This window comes from Ictidomys tridecemlineatus, chromosome 11 (assembly GCF_052094955.1).
Source record: "Ictidomys tridecemlineatus isolate mIctTri1 chromosome 11, mIctTri1.hap1, whole genome shotgun sequence".
NCBI lineage: Eukaryota > Metazoa > Chordata > Mammalia > Rodentia > Sciuridae > Ictidomys > Ictidomys tridecemlineatus.
Window position 1 is genome coordinate 55,129,548 of NC_135487.1, and position 21,146 is coordinate 55,150,693.

At 33.3% G+C, this 21,146-nt stretch overlaps 1 protein-coding gene across 9 annotated transcripts in view; it reads left to right on the forward strand.

Moving 5' to 3' along the window:
- Positions 1–21,146, forward strand: part of Lrrc7 (leucine rich repeat containing 7) — a 516,598-nt gene that overhangs the window by 454,162 nt on the left and 41,290 nt on the right. For all 9 annotated transcript variants that reach the window (XM_021731075.3, XM_040288837.2, XM_021731076.3 and 6 more), the window contains 2 exons: positions 827–1,048; positions 8,806–8,898. In XM_021731075.3, coding sequence (XP_021586750.2) covers positions 827–1,048; positions 8,806–8,898 — 315 coding nt within the window. The remainder of the gene's footprint in view (positions 1–826; positions 1,049–8,805; positions 8,899–21,146) is intronic.

Here is a 21,146-nt window from a genome sequence, read left to right on the forward strand (position 1 = left end):
GATTTTGAATATTTTTTTGAAATGACTTCTTGAACTTCCTTCTTTAAACAATTTTCCATTCTCACTGTAATGTCTTCACTTTTTTATGTTAATCGTTAAGAACTTAAAAATAGTAAAAGAAATGTATAGAGTTCATTTTGAAGACTGTTCCAGATCTTGTGCCTCCACAGTCTACAAACACAGGAATTTAGCACATGATTAATTTTAATGTAGCATAGAGATTCCAAAAACTAAACTCTTCATTTAACAATGTAGAAAAATTAATGCCATTGGTTATTCTTACCTAAACAAGCTCGTTATGCACCTGTGTCATAAAACTTAACAATTCAATTCTTTTGCATCAGAATCAGGAAACAGGAAAAGGATGAAATTTGTAAACATAATGATACAAATGGAATCGTTTGTATGATCAATCATTTGACACAAATGGAATTTGTATCATTTTCCTCCTGATGTCATGTATTGGACATTTACGTTATTTTTTAAGTCAAATAGCCAACATAGAGCTCTGCTTTATGTTTAGTGACTTCTTTTACTACTTGAGATTTTTCAGACTGAATTTTGTTCCCTTACAAAAGGGGTTAAAATGATCTTTGGCAAACCACCAGATGACTACAAATACATTTAACTCGACCTTGCTCCAATATTAACATTTTCACAAACCACAGTAGACAGACCCTTGCTGTTTCTTCATTATCCTTTCCAGCTGTGGCTGAAAGCCCAAATGATTCCACTTTACCCGAGAGGTATTCTGAACGTGTTTCCTACTTTAATCACATCCTTTCAGCACCAGGAGGCTTTGCCTGACAGATTATCTTCTCCACAGGCAGGCAGCCACATCCAGACTTTGATGGGGTCCCAAAGCCTGCAGCATCGCAGCCGGGAGCAGCAGCCATATGAAGGAAATATAAACAAAGTGACCATCCAGCAATTTCAGTCACCATTGCCTATTCAGATCCCCTCTTCACAGGCCACTCGGGGACCTCAGCCTGGACGGTGCTTAATTCAAACTAAAGGGCAAAGGAGTATGGATGGCTATCCAGAGCAGGTGAGAAGAATTGTTTTTTTCCTTTTCTTTTTAAATTATTGTTGAATTTTCAGGGAAATATGAAAAGTCCATGGTTTGCTTGCCCTTATTAATGTGGTTCAGGATACATAACGTCATCATCTTGAATGGGATGGAATACTCTTTGTAGGCATTTTATTGATTTTCAGTGGTTAAGTACTGTAACACATAGGAATTTATGGTTAGTAAAATGCCCTTTCAACATCACATAGGAAAAAGAATGGGTAAAAATTGTTTTATCTTGTCTCACACCCAATTCCAGTTTAGCTCTACAGCTTTGGAATATTATAGAGAACCTTAGTGGATGAGGTGTGTAGACCAAGGCCTCTGGGGTAATAGTGTAAAATGTTAGTTATTATTAGTTATTTGTTAGTTATTAATCCTCCTCGTTTGTAGGTAAACACTTTCTAGAAGTTCAGGTTGTTGAACAGCATAGAGATAAAGCTTTGCTATAAGAACATTATAAAGAATATCTAGAAGAGAAATACTGCTGAAATGCTCCAAAAACTACTGATCAATGCCATGGAGCAAAAACTTTGCGGCTCTTCTGACCTATCTAAAATTGGGATATGCTTTTCCCATAGTAGAATCTGCTTTTCTTCCTCAGCACCAGAAAACATAATCTTATCTATTGAATTATATTAAGCTTAGAAAGAAAGACATTAAGACCTTAAGACTCTCTTAAAATTAATTTCTCTTATTTCATTTTTCACATAATTAGGCAAAGCTCCCATTGACTGTACTAACCCCTTAATATGGTTTTAAAAGGTTTATTCCTCACTCAAACTTTACATTTCACCCCACCATCTTTTCTAAACCTATCAGTCAAGATTACCTTCATTTCCAGTTTTTTCTTTATATTAAGGGCTACTTATCATTTGGATCCCACTTTCTTTAAACATTGCCTCTATTTCTTAATACTGAAACATGTATTATCGTTCTCAGAATCACAGACTTTTTTTTTTCCAAGATAATTATCTTCCTCTCCTTTCTTGAGCTAAGTCAAGAGCTGGATTTCACATATAATAGCCACATAGATGTTTATCATCAGCTAATGATGTGAGGTTTTTAATTCTCCAGAGATTCTAAAAATTTAATTTTTAGCATCTATGCTTTACCAAAGGCATCCTTTGGAACCATGCTTTACCAAAGGCATCCTAGAAAGTTAAAAAAAAATCATATCTATTATCCCATAAATATTATAACCTCAACCCAGTTCTCTGATTTAGTTACTTTTTTATTTTTGGTAGTTGTATATGGACAGCATGCCTTAATTTTGTTTATTTTTATTTTTTTATACCTTTGTTTTATTGATATGTGGTGCTGAGGATTGAACCCAGTGCCCTGCACGTGCTAGGCAAGCACTCTACCGCTGAGCCCCAGCCCCAGCCCCTATTTTGTTTATTTTTATAAGGTGCATTGCCTCACACATTGCCTCCTGCTCTGTGTGACCTGTAATTGTGTACATGCAACTGTGTACAACTTAGAAAATCCATTTATAGAATTTATGGTATTGAGGTGCAAATTATTTGTGTCAAACTGAATTATGAATCTAGAGCTGCAATGTTTTTTGTTTTCTTTTGTGTGTGTGTGTGGTATTACTGTGATAACTGGAGAATAAAAATCTATGGGAAATCTTTACAAATAGCAATACTTTACAATGGGCAATATGAGATATGGAGATTCATTTGAAGTCATTTGAGGAAATAACATATTAAAATCATTTAATACACATTTTCTAACTATCTTAATTAAGTTAATGTATTATATTTCATTTAAAATCTGTATTTTATTAGTGTGTATTAATTGTGAATATTAATGGAGTTCCATGTAATGTTTCAAGGCATGCATAGAGTGATGATCAAGCAGAGCCTCTCTTTGTTTCCTCACCCCACTCCAGCTTCTCAACTCCTAGTAATCAATTTCTATATTCAAATCAGCTTTTTTTTTTACTTCCACATATTAGTGCATGCAGTACTTGTTTTTCTGTGGCTGGCTTATTTTACTTAACACAGTGTCCTCCATTTCCATCCATTTTGCTGCAAATCACAGGGTTTCATTTTTCTTTAGGACTGAATAATATTCCATGTGTATACAAACCACTTCTCTTTACCCATTTATCTGCTGATGGGCACCTAGGTTGATTCCTTAACTATTGTGAGTAGTTCTGCAATAAACATGGGAGTGCAGGTTTCTCTTCGATATGCTCATTTCATTTCCTTTGAATTTATACCCCAAAGTGGGACAGCTGTATTATGTGGTAGATGTATTTTAGTTTTTAAGGAACCTCCATACTGTTCTCCATATATTATACTAAAAGACATATCCACCCTACATTATAGGGCAGTTCTTTTCCCTCCACATCCTAACATTTGTTATTATTTTTTTAATAACAGTCATTCTAACCAGGATGAGATGACAACTCACTGTAGTTTTGAAAAAACCCTGTAATTTAATAAAAGAAATCTTTCCAAGTTTTTCTTTTTATATCACTTAAAATGATGTGAACTATCAAATACCTGTCCCTGCCCTTGTTCCTACCAGACCCACTTCTTTCCAGAGTTCTCCATACCATTAATGATTCTTCTATTGACCATTTTGCTATGACCCAAAATCCTTGATTCCCCTTTCTTATGACCCACGTCCATTTCAAAGCAATTCCATCCAAATGTATCCTGAATCCACCCTTCTCATCACCTGTACCACCACCTCAGTTGGCTATTACCTAACCTCTAACTACTGCCAAAACCTCCTAATTGCTTTCTTTTCTTCCAGTTTACTACTCTTTTATTTATTCTCCACTGTCAGTTATTTTTTCAAAATATGAACCATATCATATCACTCTTCTGCTTAAAACCCTCCACTGGATTCCCAAATTTCTGAATAAATTTCAAATCCTTATATTACAGTGTCCCTACAGATCTGACCTCTGCCTACCCCTTCCTTGGGTCTTTCCTTAGCTGTTCTCTGTCCTACCGATCTTATTTTTTAACAGCTTTATTGATAGAATTTACATACCCTAAAGTTCACCTGTTCAATATATACCAGTAATTTAATTTTTGTCTTATTTATGCAGTTTGGCAACCATCATTGCAAACTAATTTTATAATGTTATCAGCGTTCTAAAAAGGATCCTTGCACTCACTAGCACTTTCAATATTCCTTCCCTCTAGCCTAGCCATCCACTCATCTACTTTGTCTCTGAATAGAATTGTCCCATTCTGGACAATTAATATAAATGAGATCATGCAATATGTGGTTTTTTTTTGTGTGTGTGTGTGACTTGTTTGTTTCTCTCACTGCACATGATGTACTCATTGTAGCTTGTATCAATCCTTCATTGCTTACCATGGCCAAATAATATTCCATTGTATAGATATACCATATTTTGCTTATATATTTATCAGTTGATGGACATTTGGGTTGTTTCTATTTTTCACTTTTTATGAATAATGCTGCTATGATCATTCATGTACAGATTTGTATGTTCTCATGTTTCTTGGATAGATAAATATGAGTGAAATTTCCAGGTCATATGGAAATTATATTTATCATTCTGAGGAACAGCTAAATTTCTAAAGTAGCTACAACATACATTGCCAGTAGCGATAAATGACTGTTCCAGTTTCTCTACATGCCTACCAATACTTGAGACTTTTATTATAGGCATCCTATGAAATAGTATCTCATTGTGATTTTGATTTACATTTCCATGATGACTAGAATTTCACACAGTGTAAAATATTTAGGTTCGAGTTGTTTTACTTCCCAAGAACATTTTAAAACAAGTGTATTGTTTCTTTAAAAAAAAGTAATAGGAAAGAAAGTTCTTCTTTGATATTTGCAACTAAGCAAGGCTCTCCTATATATTTTTTTAACCACCTGAGACATTTGATTGCAAGGACTCAACTCAATAAGACTTATGCCAAAAGAGAATGTTTTGACTCATGCAAATTGAAACTGCAAGGATAGGCAGGTCTCAGAGAAGATAATACAGGCTCACTGGAACTCTGGACTTCTGTTTCCATGGGTTGGTTCCTGTGTCAAAAAGACTTTCTCCTCATGCTTGAAAGATAGCTGTAAGAGTTTCAAATCTCTTACAAAAACTAGCAAGTTTCAAAACTAGCAAGAAATAGCAAGATTTCTTTCCTGGAAATCTTAATAGGCTTCTCATTCCTCCTTTGTGATTGGGTTACTTGCCCATCCTGTAAACAATCACATTTTTTACTTTGTTTTAGGTCTAGATAACATGACTCATCCAAAGCATACAGGCTGAGAATATGGGAGTGAATGGTTCTTCAAACAGATTAAGGTAGACCAATGAATGGATCTTAGTTAGCAAAAACAAGTACACAGTAAAAGTTTATAATACATACAGCTGAGAAAGAGAATGGCCACTAGGAAATCAATTTATCATAGTATCACCAGATATTTTTCTGTAATATTTCCCTAATCCTGAATTATACCTCCCAAAACACATGCATGTGTTTGTGCGTTTGCTCGCGTGCGAGCGTGCGCACGCACGCGCGCGCGCGCACACACACACACACACACACACAGACACACATTTCCTTTATTCTTGCTGTGAGGTTTTAGATCATCGTGGGACCAAGTCAGAGCACTGGTTTCTACATAGATTATGACCTCACCAGGCCTTACTATGACACAATAATCCATTTTATCATGAAGGTCTCCATAAAATAAGACCCAGTATTTTAATTAAAGTAAGATTAACACAGACCAGAAGTTTCAAGTGAAAGGAAGTAATAGAAAGAAATGCTAAAGGAAGAAAATGCACCCTTGATTGCTTAACCAAAAATTTCATTCTCTGTTGTCAGAAGAAAATTGAAATATTGATTGTCACTAAATAAGCTATTTATTAAACTCCTAGACTTGACCTTTTGCTAGAATGTTCCTGTCCTCTTTGCAAATCCTCTTTGATTTCAGACTGCTTCTTGGCTGGGAGGTATTCTCTCTCTTAACATTTTATGGCCTCTCTGGGCCTTGGCAGACAGGTGGAACTCCTTATATGTGAGATGAATACTCTTCCTGACATGCTTTATGAGACCCAGTAGTCACAGCACAACCTATTAGCCATACCTTAGCATGCCCAAGAGTAGTCTAGCTTCAGATAAGAATTTATGTTTGTCATATTTATAAAACCACAGTGTCATCTTTATTATTTCTATTATTAAAAAATATATTGAGACAGTTCTTCAAATACTTGGCACATATGAAATTTGTTTTCCTCAGATTTTTAGTGCCTTCAAGATTTACAATAATATAAAATAGATATAGTCACAAAAAAATGACTGGAAAAAACTCTCAGCAATTTCTGTGTAAATGAAATCTGTTGCATTTGTTTCTTTTCGGGTTTTAGAGTGGCCTGGGGAAAGCAAGGAGAACATATACCTTCCCATGTTGTGCAACATGAGATTTTCACATGAGAAAGATATAAACCAAATTTTAAATAATTTAATTAGAAATACATAGATGGGCAGACACAAAATAAAAATGTTTTAAGCATATTGGTTGCTTTCTTCTCATTTTCCAATTAACAAACAATAAGAAGAAAGGTAAACTAATATATTGAATGAAGCTAAAATATGTCAGCTAAATCAAGCTATTATATGTTCATAAGCATAGACTGTGAGCCATATAAACATAACCTATTATAAATTGTCGTTGCTACTATTCTATGATTAATAGTTTTAACAAATCTAGTACAATTGAAAGAAAAGTTGTAATTAACTGTATCTTTACACAGAAAAGATGAGCCATTGAGAGGCTGAGGCAGCATCATTGCAAGTTCAAGGACAGCCTGGGCAACTTAAGGAGACGATGTTTCAAAATTAAAAAAAAAAAATGTACTCAGGATGTAGCTCAGTAGTACAGCACTTCTAGATTCAATCCTCAGTGCTGTAAAAAAAAAAAAAAAAAAAAAAAGATACGAAAGATTACTTTTAGTAATCGCTTTTACCCATACTTTAGAAATTTCACTAATGACTATGACTCTACCATAAAAAATCACATTGGTATAAATGACTTTTTGCTTTTGCGTTGCAAGTGAACTATGTAATAAACATTATATTTACTATTATGAACTATGACAATGAATTACAGATGGTCACATTAAGGAGACAAGCCAAATGAATCTAGTTTCCAGTGACTCATGATATGTGCTAATTAAGTCAGGAATAGGATTTATGTTTACCTTGAAGTGCCTAAGAGGTAGGGATTAAAAGATACCTTGAAAATAAAAACACAGAATGTTTTGGGCATTTGCATTAAACTAATTACTAGGCTAAGCAAGAATGTCAGGAGAAAACATTAAGCTTCTTAAGAAAGCAAATATTTCCAATCATCTTTAAGAATGTTTCCAGTATATGTTTATATAAATACAAAATATATGCTAATGTGTTTCTTTTTATTTTTTCTTAATTATTAATCCTTTGCCTGCAAACCTCTGTAACACTTGATTCACCTTATTCCAGTACTTATTCTGTACTTAAAATGTATAAAAGTTTTTTTTTTCTTTATGTAACCAAGCCTCTTGGTCCCAAGGCTTTCAATCATCTGGGATCATTCTGTCCCACTTTATATGCAGAGCTAGCATTTTTACCACAGCTCACATATGTTCCCAGTTCAGGATCACCAGGAATTCTCTAGGTTATCCCTGGCGCTGATTGCCTTTCTACTGAATTCTTGATCTGGTCTGTATTGACTTTAATGATTGATAACATTTTTACTATAGCCTTACTCCAAGGCAATTCTACTCCTAATGCCATTATTCCCCTTGGTACTATAAAACACAAGGCTCCAGTGTTTAACAGGCTTGTACAGATGATTTGGGGTGTGGGGCAGGTGAATAACATAACACAGAATGTTAGAATACTTGCCCTCAGAGTCCTGAACACCTATTTTAACATTCCCTGTCATAATCAATATCTCCATATTCTTTCTCAAAAAGATATTTATTTTTTAGTTTTAGGTGGACACAACATCTTTATTTTATTTTTTATGTGGTGCTAAGGATGTAACCCAGTGCCCCACGCATGCTAGGCAAGCACTGTACCACTTCAGCCACAACCCAGCCCAATATCTCCATATTCTTGACCTCTTTCTTTGACTTCTTCACAATGTCTACTTTCTTCCAAGGTTCTTAACTCCTACTCCAGAAGCTGCTGCCGAGTCTGAAACTATTTACTGAGCACCTCATTCCTCCCATTTCACCTTCACTCCAGCTATGGCCTGTTTCTCTAAAACCCTAATATTCCTGAATAATATAATAATCTATTAAGGAGAAGAACTATACTACCTTACTAGAAAGCAGGAGTACCTTATCCTCACTCTGCATTTGAGAGCTTTCTTCCAATTATCCCTGCCATTCATTCTAATTAACTAAATACATGTGCATTTATGATAGGTTGCTAAAATAATGCATGATCTCTTAAATGTTTATAAGACTTTTGATTTTTAAAACCTATTAATCAAAATTCATTTATACAGATGGTAATAAATAAGTGCATAAAGATGTCTACTTACCTAGCTAATTTTAAGTTATTTTCATCATAACTGTTATATAAACACCCAACAAATTTTTTCAGTTTACACAGGTCAATATAGATGATCCTAAGAACTTGGTGCAATATGAATATTTTCTACTTGGATGAAGTTATTTGAAAACGTTTAGCTTTGATAACTATTTGATTACTCTTTTTTAACCTTTTTTTACATAGTTTTGTGTGAGAATAGAAAAGAATCCTGGCCTTGGATTTAGTATCAGTGGTGGAATTAGTGGACAAGGAAATCCATTCAAACCTTCTGACAAGGTAAGAATGAATTTTTCTGAAAAAATACAAGTATATACTTAGAAAAATTACATAATTATAAGTTTATAAGATTATTGTACAAAATATGTTCTTCTGATTCTATGATAAATGAAACTGCTATATAGATGGGAAGGAAAATTGCTTTCCATGTATAAAGGAAAGAAGTTCATATTAAGAAGATTAAATTTCTTATTGACAATTTTAATTTAAGAATACTGTCCTCTACTGTGATAATGAAGGTTGGAAAAAGATTTTAAGTGTTTTTACTGTGCTTTAATAAGCTAGCTGCAAAGTCAGAAAGTTTTTCAGTACATGGAAAAAAAGAATCCATTCTAATACTTGACAAATAAAAAGGATAAGAAAAATACATATTTAAGCTTTCTATTTGAAAGGAGAGGGATTTTGGTGTTTGTTGGCTTTTCCTTCATATTGTATTATTTATGGAAATAAAAGCTATGTAGGTAATTCCTAAAAATTTGTTTCCAAATGTTAGCTTGTAAATCACTTTATTATTTAGGAAAATGCTTTCTCACAGTAACAGGATGATTACATAATGATTCAGTGCCAGGCCAAGCTGACTGACATCTCTTCAGCTCTTCAGGCTTGTAAAGAATTTCATTAGTAAAATTGTAGAACTGAAAAACACGGAAAATAACATTTTAAATGAGAAAACTAGAATTAGCATTCACAGAAGCGCCGGATACTCCACTCACTCTTAACCCTGCTTGTCACCCATGGGAGAAAGGCACACTCCTACCCAGCTCTAATCTCAACCATTGCCTAGACATCCAACATGCTCCCCACACCCACTGTGGCCTGTGTAATCCCAGTGTAGACTTTCTGACTCCTAAATTAAAAGTGTTTACCCTGAGCTATATAACCTGCCATCCATGTTTAGTACTCTTGGCTCTGAATTGATTAGTGATTATAATTTGATGATAATTAAGATGATGTGACTTTTGACCCCATCAAATTTAACCACATTAAGTGACATCATAAAACTTTAAGATGATAAAGTAAGCTAGAAATTACATTTGAACATATTTCTACAGGCTCTTAACTTACCTGTGAGTTACCTGGTCCAGCCTCTTTCAACTCACCATTACTATAAAAGCAATTCACAGATCAATTTCTGATCATGAAACCTGATTCTAAAAACAAAAACAAAAACAAAGAAAACCTCTTAGATGCCTCCATTCCAGAGATATCTGAAGCCTGAAACAGGACCTTTAATCCATATTTTCCCAGACATCTTATTTCTTATACTCTTCCTGCCTTTCTTCCTTCCCTGCCCGGAGAGGAAGGACAGACGAACTTAGACCAAAAGGAGTATTTGATTCCACTATTATATGTATTAGGAGGAAGGGACTAGAAAAAAAAATTCCAGTGACCTTTGGAGATGGACATGCCTTTGGCCACCAATTAGAGCAACAATTCACATTTAAGGATATGTATGAGGCAGCCCTATGTAATTAGGAGAACATCTACTACATCTGCTACACATTTATGTCCACTTTGAACTATGTGGAGGATAACCATTGGTTTAGTATAATTAAAATATTCAGTGGTTTAGTTGTACAATTTAATTGTAGTAAGTTATTAGTAAATCTTAAGACAAAAAGCATGAGTTTGAAATTGTCAGAAACATATGATGATATGCTTAAAAACCCCAAATCATTATGTCTTATTCATCTTAATTTTTCTTTTCGTCTATGATTTTACATCCCTTCCATAAATTCTTTCAATGAAAAGTTAACAAACTGATCATTCTTAAGATAGTTAAAATTAAAGGACATACTTTCCTCTTCTTTCTCACCAGGAATAACTCTTTTCACTGTATGTTTAGAAATACAGAATAATATTTTAAAGTTAAGAATGAACATATTACTTAATAATAAAATGTCAGAATACTGTTGCAATTCTTCTGTTTTCAACAGAGCGGGACTAGATCTGAGATGTTCAAATCATTGCCTATAATTCTTCCACTGTGAAGAATACAAACACTTTATAACTATTCATTTTATTTCTCATTTCTAACTTTTTTTTTTGTACTGGAGATTGAACACAGGGGTGCTCAACCATTGAACTGCATAGCCAGTCCTTTTTCTTTTTTATGTCTTATTTTCTTTTTTATTTTGAGTCCTTTTTTTGCTAAGTTTCTCAGGGTGGCCTGGAATTTGTAGTCCTTCTTCTTCAGTCTCCCTATTCCCTGAGATTACAGGCACTTGTCACTGGGCCTAGCTGTCATTGGTAACTTGTATGATTCTAGTGAGACTGAACTTTGTCTGTGATCTTATAATTTGCTCTTCTGTTTAAATATAACAGAAAGCTTGAATTGTATAATGTTTCCATTGAAAGATTTCCACTCAAAAGCATTTTTATTTGGCTGGCTGATTACACTCTAAAACACTTTATAATCTGAAAAGTGAATCTCTATTGTTGCAAAATTGAGAGTCTAGAATTTCCAAAACTACACAAATCTCATTACTGCTCAATTCATTGGCCAAACATATGGTAGATAGCTGGTTAACAAAGTGCAGAGGCTATAAAGACATTGGCTCTGAAAATGTATGCAAGAATTTAGTTTATTCATAAGGAAATGGATTAATCTCTTGGAAAATCCAGTTGCATTTCTTTAGTTCCAGTGCCCCATTCTTATTGTGGTTACATAAAATTTAGAGTTAAATCCAGAGCCTATATCTACCCCCAAAATACCAACCAGTAAAAAAATAAATAAATGAGCTAAAACATTCCTCTCTCCAATATTGAAAACAGATTTTTTTTTTTCATTAGTTGTCCAATTTACAGCACGAGGTGAGAAGAAACAAATTATACAGATGTCTAACTTCAGTAGCTACTACCTGAGTCTGAGTAGAAGCTCTATAAGGAACCTAGTTACACAAAAGTTTAAGCTGCAATATGGCACATACTCTTCCAATAAACAAATAGTAGATTAGCAATTCTCAGAAGCTCAGAAGTATTATTTACTTAATGTTCATGAGTGTTTAAATGCTTTACCTCTCAAAATTTTAAATATCGAAGAACATCTGAATATCTTAGAGGCATTGAGGGCTTTCTATAATAAAGTTATCAATAAAAAATTTATTTTGTTCTCTTCGTTATTGCTGATGGGAACCACTGTTTCATCCACATACCAAGGATCAGTGTGAAACAGCATCCAGACTGATCACATCCACACAGGGAAAACTTGAATGGTCATCCCACGAGGCTGAAAGGAGACTAGGTCAAAAGTGAGCTTTGTCTGGGCTAAGTGGTGCATGCCTATAACCCAAGTGGCTCAGTAGGCTGAGGCAGATTTCAAGTTCAAAGCCACCCTCAGCAACTTAGCAAAACCCTGTCTCAAATAAAACATAAAAAGGGCTGGGGATGCAGTTAAGCACCCCTAGGTTCAATCCCTAGTACCAAAAAAAAAAAAACAAAAAACAAAAACAGTGAGCTCTTTTGTTCATTCTAGAAGAAGTTCTAATCTAAATTCTGGGTTACTATAAGATTAATGCAAAACAAAAACAAAACAAACGAACCAAAAAATCCACTTGAGATAGCCAAAAAATTAACTGAGGCTTTAGGAAGGATTCAGGATTAAACCACATATGCCACACTATTTTTTACCAGACTTCAAGAATAGAGAACAGCATCTGGTAGCAAACTTAACTCCCTTCTAAGACCAAAGGCAGTCCTAACCAAATATGGTCTCCCTGGGTTCAAAGAATAGAGTACAATTAGCCCTGCCATTGATACAGTCAGAACAATATTTAGTAGTTGAAAAAAAAACCACTTTACTCATCATGGAGTTCATTATTTTGGAGCCCATCTACCATTGTAAACTGCTTTCACATACTAGGAAGAGAAAGTAGTAGAGCAATGGAAATGGCCATGGGTGATGCATCCCTTCCTCTCCCCATGTCATGGGTAGAAGCCAAAGTCTGGTTTATTACAGTACAGAAACATTGCTATTAGGGTAGCAAGATGTGACTGAGAGATGAAAGAGTTTGATTCAACAAATCTGATAACAAAGCAATAAAAATAATAACCTTTTATTACCTATAATGTGCTGGGCACTGTATTAGGCTCCTTATATGCATAAACTTATGTAATCTTCATAACAACTTCTGTTAGTTGAGTAGTAGTAGTATTCTTTATTTTACTGAGTTCCCAGAGGGGTTAATTAACTTGTCCAAGGTCATTTAGCTGCTCTGCGGCAGACAAGATTTGAAACCAAATTGATCTGACTCCAAATCCTTTTCTCTTAATAAGCACTATAAAACATGCCTCTATCTGCAAATGCCACTTAGCAGAGGAGCCACATGACAAATTTATACCCTGTAGAGTTGAAACTAATATGATATTCTAATATTGAAAGTATTACAGAGCCCTCTAATTAGTCATAGTCTACATATTTGCTTCAACAAGTCCTTGGAAGTCAGCATGTATTCTCTATTGAACCTAGATAATTAGGAGCATACTGTACAGGGTGGATTGCTAAGCAATTATATAACTTGTAGACTAAGGTATCCTTGCAGTGGTGATTCTGCCAGTAGAGAAAGCTACAATATTCTTTATATTTAAACATTCATAACATAATAATTCATGGCTATAAAATTCAAGGGATTTACCAGTATAATTTCCACAGGATGTTATTAGAAAGAAGAAACTAGATTAATAGTTGACTGGTACCATGCTTTTGGTAGTATTTCATAAAGTAACCCAGGCCTCTTTGAATGGAAGGACTTGTAATGATGTATCAAGACTCATTGTTCAGGGACTAATATCCTTTCTTGCTCCATTTGAGCAAAGAAGGAGTAAGTACCTGAATTTTAAAGTCATTAAAGAAGATTCACAGCCCCTTTTTCTTATGTACTATAACAGTATTTCACTAAATAGCCCCATAAATAATTATCTAGACATAGGATCACAGTGAACATTGTATTATGGGTCTGGCCTGCCCTCAAAGGACTGGAAAACAGGACATAAACATGCCAGAGCTTTGGAGAAAAAGAGTTACTTCTTCTCCTCAGCCTATCATAAACACCTAAGCTCAGGAGGTGTCAGAGAACTCACCCATGTTTCTACCAGCTTGGGCAATCTGAATGTAGTCATAGAAGTGATAGGAGGAAAAATTCATGTTCTTAAAATGCTTTAATTTGGTACAGGCAAAATTTTAATCCATAGGAAGAATACTGGAAGCATGAAAATATAAAATGTAATGACCAATAGATTCCAAATAAATGGTCTAGAATTTTATAATTCTTATAACTTAATTACATCAATTTTAAATTATCACCTCCAGATCTCCAAGCATCTGCATCAAGATTTTAATTTCTTTAACTCCACCCTTGGGGAAAAAAAGGAACTTTCCTTTGGTGTGGATATGAGTATTATATCAAATAGAATTTTTTATATGATTAATATTAAGAAGAGAAGGATAATCTGACATGCAGAATAAAAGCATTTATTTGAAACCTTTACTCAGAGATCTCAATACTCAGAGATATATATGGCATTGGCAAGTTCGGAAATGTACAAGAATAGCTTTCCAGTTTTGCTCAGCCTCATGGCATTGAGTGATTCATAAACAAAGGGCTACAAAAGCTCTTGACTTAGGAAAAAGGTACATGCTATATGTCTATCTGTCAGATTTTCTTCACAGATATTAAAAAACAAGGATAGCAAACACATTTGTCTAGAACTCTTCATTGCCTGTGATTTTAGTTACCAAATTGATATTAAACTATAAAAAGCACATTTCCTTCATTTTATACAACTGGTAGGCAAATATGACTTGTTTTCTATATTTCTAAATTTGTATTATAAGTAACATAATTTATAAATTTTCCATCCTTATTTCTGCTTTGAGTGATTATGCAATGCAATGTAATTTGTAGAACCTATGAATTATGTGAAAATACCATTCAGGAATAAGAGCATATTGTTGATAGACTATATTTTGGACTAAGTTTGAGAAGCAGTTGAAATAGATCTGATGATTTAAATAAACCTGGACTTATTAAGAGTCAATTTTAAGTATAAATTATGTTCTGGTACAACAGATTATTTCAGCTGCCTCTTAGTCATACTGCAGTTTGAGATTTAGAGAGCCACTTGGTTTTTTAAGGACATTATAAGTGAGATAGCAAGGCTTTTTAAATAAAAATATTGGAAGAAAGATCCTAAATCTATTTATAAATGTAGTCTTTATGATTTTCTACTAGAATAAATGTAGTCTATAATCTTCTATTAATAGAATTCCCTCAGCCATAACAATTATAGAATTTTTGAAAAGCACAGTAGACTAGCTGCAATGGTACACACCTATAATCCCAGAAGCTCAGGAGGCTGAGGCAGGAAGATCACAAGCTCAAAGCCAGCCTCAGCAACTTAGCAAGGTCCTAAGCAGCTTAGCCAAACCCTATCTCATAATCAAAATAAAAATGGCTTTGGATGTGGCTCAGTGGTTAATCTCCCCTGGGTTCAATCCCAGGTACCAAAAAAAATTTTTTAAATAAAGGCATAGTAAAATGCTTTAGCCGATTAGAAAATGTCAGTGACTAGATATTATAATATAAAGAAGACATGGATTTCAGCTTTAAAATCTAATAATCAAATATCTTTCTACATAGACATAATTCTTTAGGAAAATATCACCAAAGCATACATGTGAAAAAATAAGGTAATTAAAAAGTACCCATTTAAATAAGAACTTTGATTGTGACTTTTAAATTCAACAATACACTTAGAAAATCATAAAAATTGAGAATTTTATCACTGTGTGATATAGCCTAACAACGAGTAAAATCTCTCTTTTTTTTCAATAAAATTAAAGCCCAAATCACACAGCTAGCTATAGTAGTTGTTAGAGTTATATATTATTTATATTCTGTCTGCTGTTTCACATTAGCTATTTAGCCTGGAATCTGATAAGCAAAGGGAAAAATGGAACAGGAAAGGATTTAGAGACTTTATTTTTAAATTTGTTTCTATTCTTCGGAAAATGTCAAGCATTTCCAATCAAAATATGAAAGCTCTTAACATTAGTGCAAAAGTAATATGTAATTACTGAAAAGAATTGACAGGTCCACCAATGGAAATTAATTACTGAGAGTCAATTAGGTTATTGAGAAGGGTGTGTCAGATCTTTCACATTCCTTTTACAAAGTTACTGCATGTTTAAAAGTGGTATTCCAAGGACTTTTGTCTACTTTCTTGTTTGAATAGGTTATAAACAACTAGAATTCCTGGAAATATTATAAAGCCAAAATTGCTAGAAATAAATAAATAAAAAGTAGTATATGTCAGGTCTCTGTCTATAGTATCATCATTTAACAATGTTTTTTTTCAAAAAACATTTAGACACATATATATGTATATATATAAGCAAAGAAAATTATATATATAATATATATAATATCATAAAATTTTCTGAAAATCTACTCCCATAATTGTTCTAGGCTGGAAGTGGAGGGCATTTCATCTCCTGATCCCAGCTTCCAAATAATCACTAACAAGCAAAATAAAAAAACAAGAAGATATTATGGAACTGTAATTGTGATAGTTTGTATTTATCTTAAGTCACTTTTCCTAGATGATGAGCCTGAGATTGGGATTTTGTGCAAGTTCTTTTTTTTAATTGAAGATTTATTTTCAGATGAAAGCTATAAGAGCAGGGTTAGAGACTAAGCAAATACATATATTAACAGAAGCCTGATTCTACATCAATGGTACCTACAGGGTTGTCTCACCCTAAGAAGAGAAATCGTCTTTAATACTCTAGTATCAGCCAGTCCTTGGCTGTAGGCCTCCCCAAAGAGGCGGTAACTTGCCAAGCATTTCCCAGGAAAGGAGGCTGCAGGCTGAGAGGATTTCAAGGAAAATGTCCAATCCTGAGCAGCACCTGCAGCTTGAGGACACAAGTCTGATACAGGAAATCTGGCAGATCACCAAGAGTGTCCATTACTGCATTATGAAAATGGGTTTCTTTCATGTTTCAAACTAAAAGTGCTTTAGTACCAGAGATTCTGATGTACTCCAATCCATAAGAATTACTGTTCCAAAGTGCAGTGCTTTCAACCATGGCATCAGAAGAATTTCCAGCAGCTGAAACTTGAGTACAGATTCTGAAATTGGCTATGTCAGATTTTTTGCAGTGAGACTGATTTAAATATGCTTTAAAACCCTATGATTATTCTAATTCAATGTTTTTCTTAGGAAAAAAACTGCATTCTACAAATAAAGCACTAGTTCATTTAAGAATAAGTAATTATAATTGAGTCAAATCTGTATTTCTTTGTAGTTAAAGAAAGTGATTTGTAAAACTAGGTATTGATCAGAAGGATCAAGGAAATTTGGAGTGAATGTCTTAAGATGTAAAAATAGAGTCAGACAACAAGAGACAGATATTAAGGAAAGGGAATCTATGACAAATAAAAAAAGAAACCCAGGTAACTACGCATCACTTTTATTGTGCCATTTTTCCTCTTTGGGTTTGTGAAGAAATTGTGAGAACTCAATGAATTTATTCTTATATCCTATAAATTCAAAATTACACTGTCCCTAAAGATTCTTTGGATGAGTCGGGGAAAGCCACAAACAGATGAGAATAGATATCCAGGAAAGGCTGACAATGAGTTAGCCTAAAGTCCCAGAACTAAGCTAGAAAGTTAGATTAATAGGTCACAATTTAGAGTGAGTTATTTTTAAATTTCATATACATATATAAATTTTATATTTATGTATATAAATATAAAATACATAAATATAAAATTTATATTTATAAAATATTAAATTCAAAATTAAATTAAGCAGTTATAATGGTTTAGGATTACTATATAAGGTATCAAATTATATATGTGCATATATTTAGTTGCCTATTATATTTACAATGTAATTAATATAGTCTTTTTTAAAATTTATCTATTTATTCTAATATGTTATACATTACAGCAGAATGCATTTCAATTGATAGTGCACATACAGAGCACAATTTTTCATGTCTCTGGTTGTGCATAGAGTAGAGTCACAGCATTTGTGAACTAGTTCTATTTTCTTAAGCATAATAGATGACAAACTGTTTCCTATATTTGAAACCTTGTTGATTAAACCTCATTATCCTGCACAAACCATATTCCCATAATAAAGGATTATATTTTAACACCCAGGGACATTCATTAGTAGGAAGTAAGCAACCTTTTTTAGTATTGAACTTAAACATCAAAGTGATTAAAGAAAATTCACATCCTACTTTTTGTTTATTTGCCTCTTTGTTTACTGAAGTGTCTGTTTATGTATAGAGGGAAATCATACGTTCCCTCTGTTCCCTACTTCAAGAATGTTTCCACCTTGACTTAGAATGACTAATTTAGAGGAATACCTAGACTTGGGAAATTTTACTTGTTCCTTTACTGTAAGAAAGACTGATATGTTTGGTTTTGTATGAATTGCACACACCAGTTGGGGTAGATTCAGTTCCCTGAAGGTGTCCACCTCTGAACCATAATAAGTAGTCAAAGAACAAAGAGTGAATCAAGAACTAATTGTACTTAAGATCCTTCTGCTGGTCCTTCCTTCTGGTGTGAGCTGCTTCCCTTTCGTTCATCATCCTAGGCAGCCTCAGATCTTTTACCCTGCACAACACAACTATCCTCCATAAATATATTCTCAGTCCCAGATGCATAAACTACAATAACCTTTTTTATTTAACCTATACATTTCAAAAATTTATACAAGTATCAATTGGAAATATTGTACTATAACATTTCAAATAATATAGAAATATAAAGACTAAAAGTGGAAAATGAACTTACTTTTTCACTCTACTCCACACTGCCAATGTATAGCCACTTTCAATCAACATGTCAGGAATTCATGACTCTACTGTCTTCTGGTCATTTGCTCTAGACATTTTGGCCTTCTGATTTCACTGCCACATCTAAGAAATACCTCTAGCACAGTCTGACTATACAACAAAGTGTTAGTTATTAAGAAAAACATTATTAAACCTTTAAGAATCATAGTTTGATTGAAGATAGCTTACAACAAGACACTCTCACTTCAAAAACCTTATTTGAGCTTACGTCACAAAAAAAAAGTTTAACTGAATTCATCAATTTGCAATTCATGATTTTGAAATACAAAGACAGTGTCAAAAAATTACACAATTGAAAGGACTTTGAGGGAGCCTGCAGGGATGATAATCAGAAACCTGAATACCAATACTATTTTAGGAATAGCTACGAAGGAGAATACAGAACCACCTAGAGTAACCTCCTCCTGTTTTTAATAGTTTCTACTATTTTATGCTTTTTGCAATGCTGTGAAGGAAAGCCATTAGGGGATCTAGAAGAATGGGTAAACTGTATGAAGCTCAGCAATCCAAATATCTACCACCAGTTGAGGTCTCATATTTAAAAACAAGCTTTAAAAGACTTATAAAATAAATGAAAAAAGTCTTTCTTTTTCTTTATAAATTCAGAAATCTGGAATGATAATAAGTGGGAGAATATGATCATTGACTTTTAAAAGAAAATATGACAAGTAAAAGAAAATTATTTTTAAGCTCAAAATTTTCATCAAGAAATAAGCAGGATGAAAATGTCCTTTGAATCATAATAGATAGACATCCAGAGATGTTTAATTGCTAGAGAATCATGAGAATACTGGAGCAATTAATGAAATGTAAAATATAATTATAACATAACCAAAACCAAACACAATTTTAGTTATTACATTCCAGTTTCAAGAAAAGAACTGTCCATAATGACCAGTATCAAACTATTAAAAAAATTATAATGCTCAATCTATCATTTCTAAAAGGAATCTCATAGAAAAGGCAATGAGTTGCTTATGTTTTAGATACTGTAAATAAGTCAAAAGAACTATATTTTATGTACATATAAAATACTAAACAAACTTTTAGAATGATCTAAAAAATCAAACAATATGTGTTTCTTCTGCTAGGATATTATGTTTTATAATATTGCCACTAAAATATTTGTAATCTCATAGTCAATTTCTCTGGGTTTCACTAGTCTCCTGATTGCTCCAATGCATTAATAATTTTTAACAAGTACAAGCAAGTGGTTTCTATTTTATTGTTTACTCTATTAAAAAGTAGTGAAATTGATTTTGAAATTCCTTTAAACATCTGCACAAGATTTTTACAAAACCTCTAGATGACTTTAATCAGTTATAGAATTTTAATTTACATCTAACTCTAATTTCCTAGGTTTCTAAAGCAATTCTCCTTTTTGTCCTTCTCATGGGTTTTCCATTTCATTGTTTTGGAGTTAAAGCTCAGTCATACCTTGAAGCACCATGTTCAGCTGTTAGTGACTCTCTTTCTTTCTCTTTTCTTCCTTTCCTGACTTTCCCCAAAGAACATGGGATAAATCTCATCTCTTGTTACATAGAAATTTCTCAGTTGCTAAGGTAGCAAATTGTTCAAAACCTAAAATGTACACATAGCAATTAACCTTAAAATATTTCATTATCATACTTCTGATTCATAAAGAAAAACACTATTGATATTACCTTGTCTTTTATAATATTGATAATACCTTGTCATCTTCGAATAATTGTAGAGACTAAGTAAACACAGTCTATTATGTATGTTTAATGTTGCTTCTTCAAGACACAATAGAGCTACATATTAATGTTGCCCACTTAAGGAAAAGAAAACTAATATTTGCTACTATGGGAGAAAAACAGTAGTCCCTTAAAAGCTGTTAAATCTATGGCTCTGTTTGCTATTTTCTTGAGTTAGTTTTTCCTCTAGAAACTCTCATTGAACTTTCCATAATTACAAGACATCATGAAATTCTATATTCTAGTATATTTAATGTGTTCTGAATTATAATTGTAATAGTGTATAATTTTTACTTGAGGTATGGCCTACCTAGAAGCCAATTTCTTAGCATCAGCTAGAGCTAAGATTTTTTTTCTAGAATTTTAAAGAAAATCATGTTTCACAAATTGAAGTTGCAGTTCCCTTAAGACAAGTTCTATTTTGGAGTCTACACTTAGAAGAGCTGAGACTGTCATAGTCATTCACCTTCATCATTAAAAAAAAAAAAAAAACACACAAAAAGCTCTTTTCTCCTCTAAAGTTAGAATGTTAAGTACTGGTCTTGTAGTCTAACTTTCTGAATCCTTGGTTTATGTCTGGAGGTGTAGAAGGTAGGTAACTAGTAAGATAAGGTCAGATCTGAACACTGTGAGAAATCTCCTAAATTCAT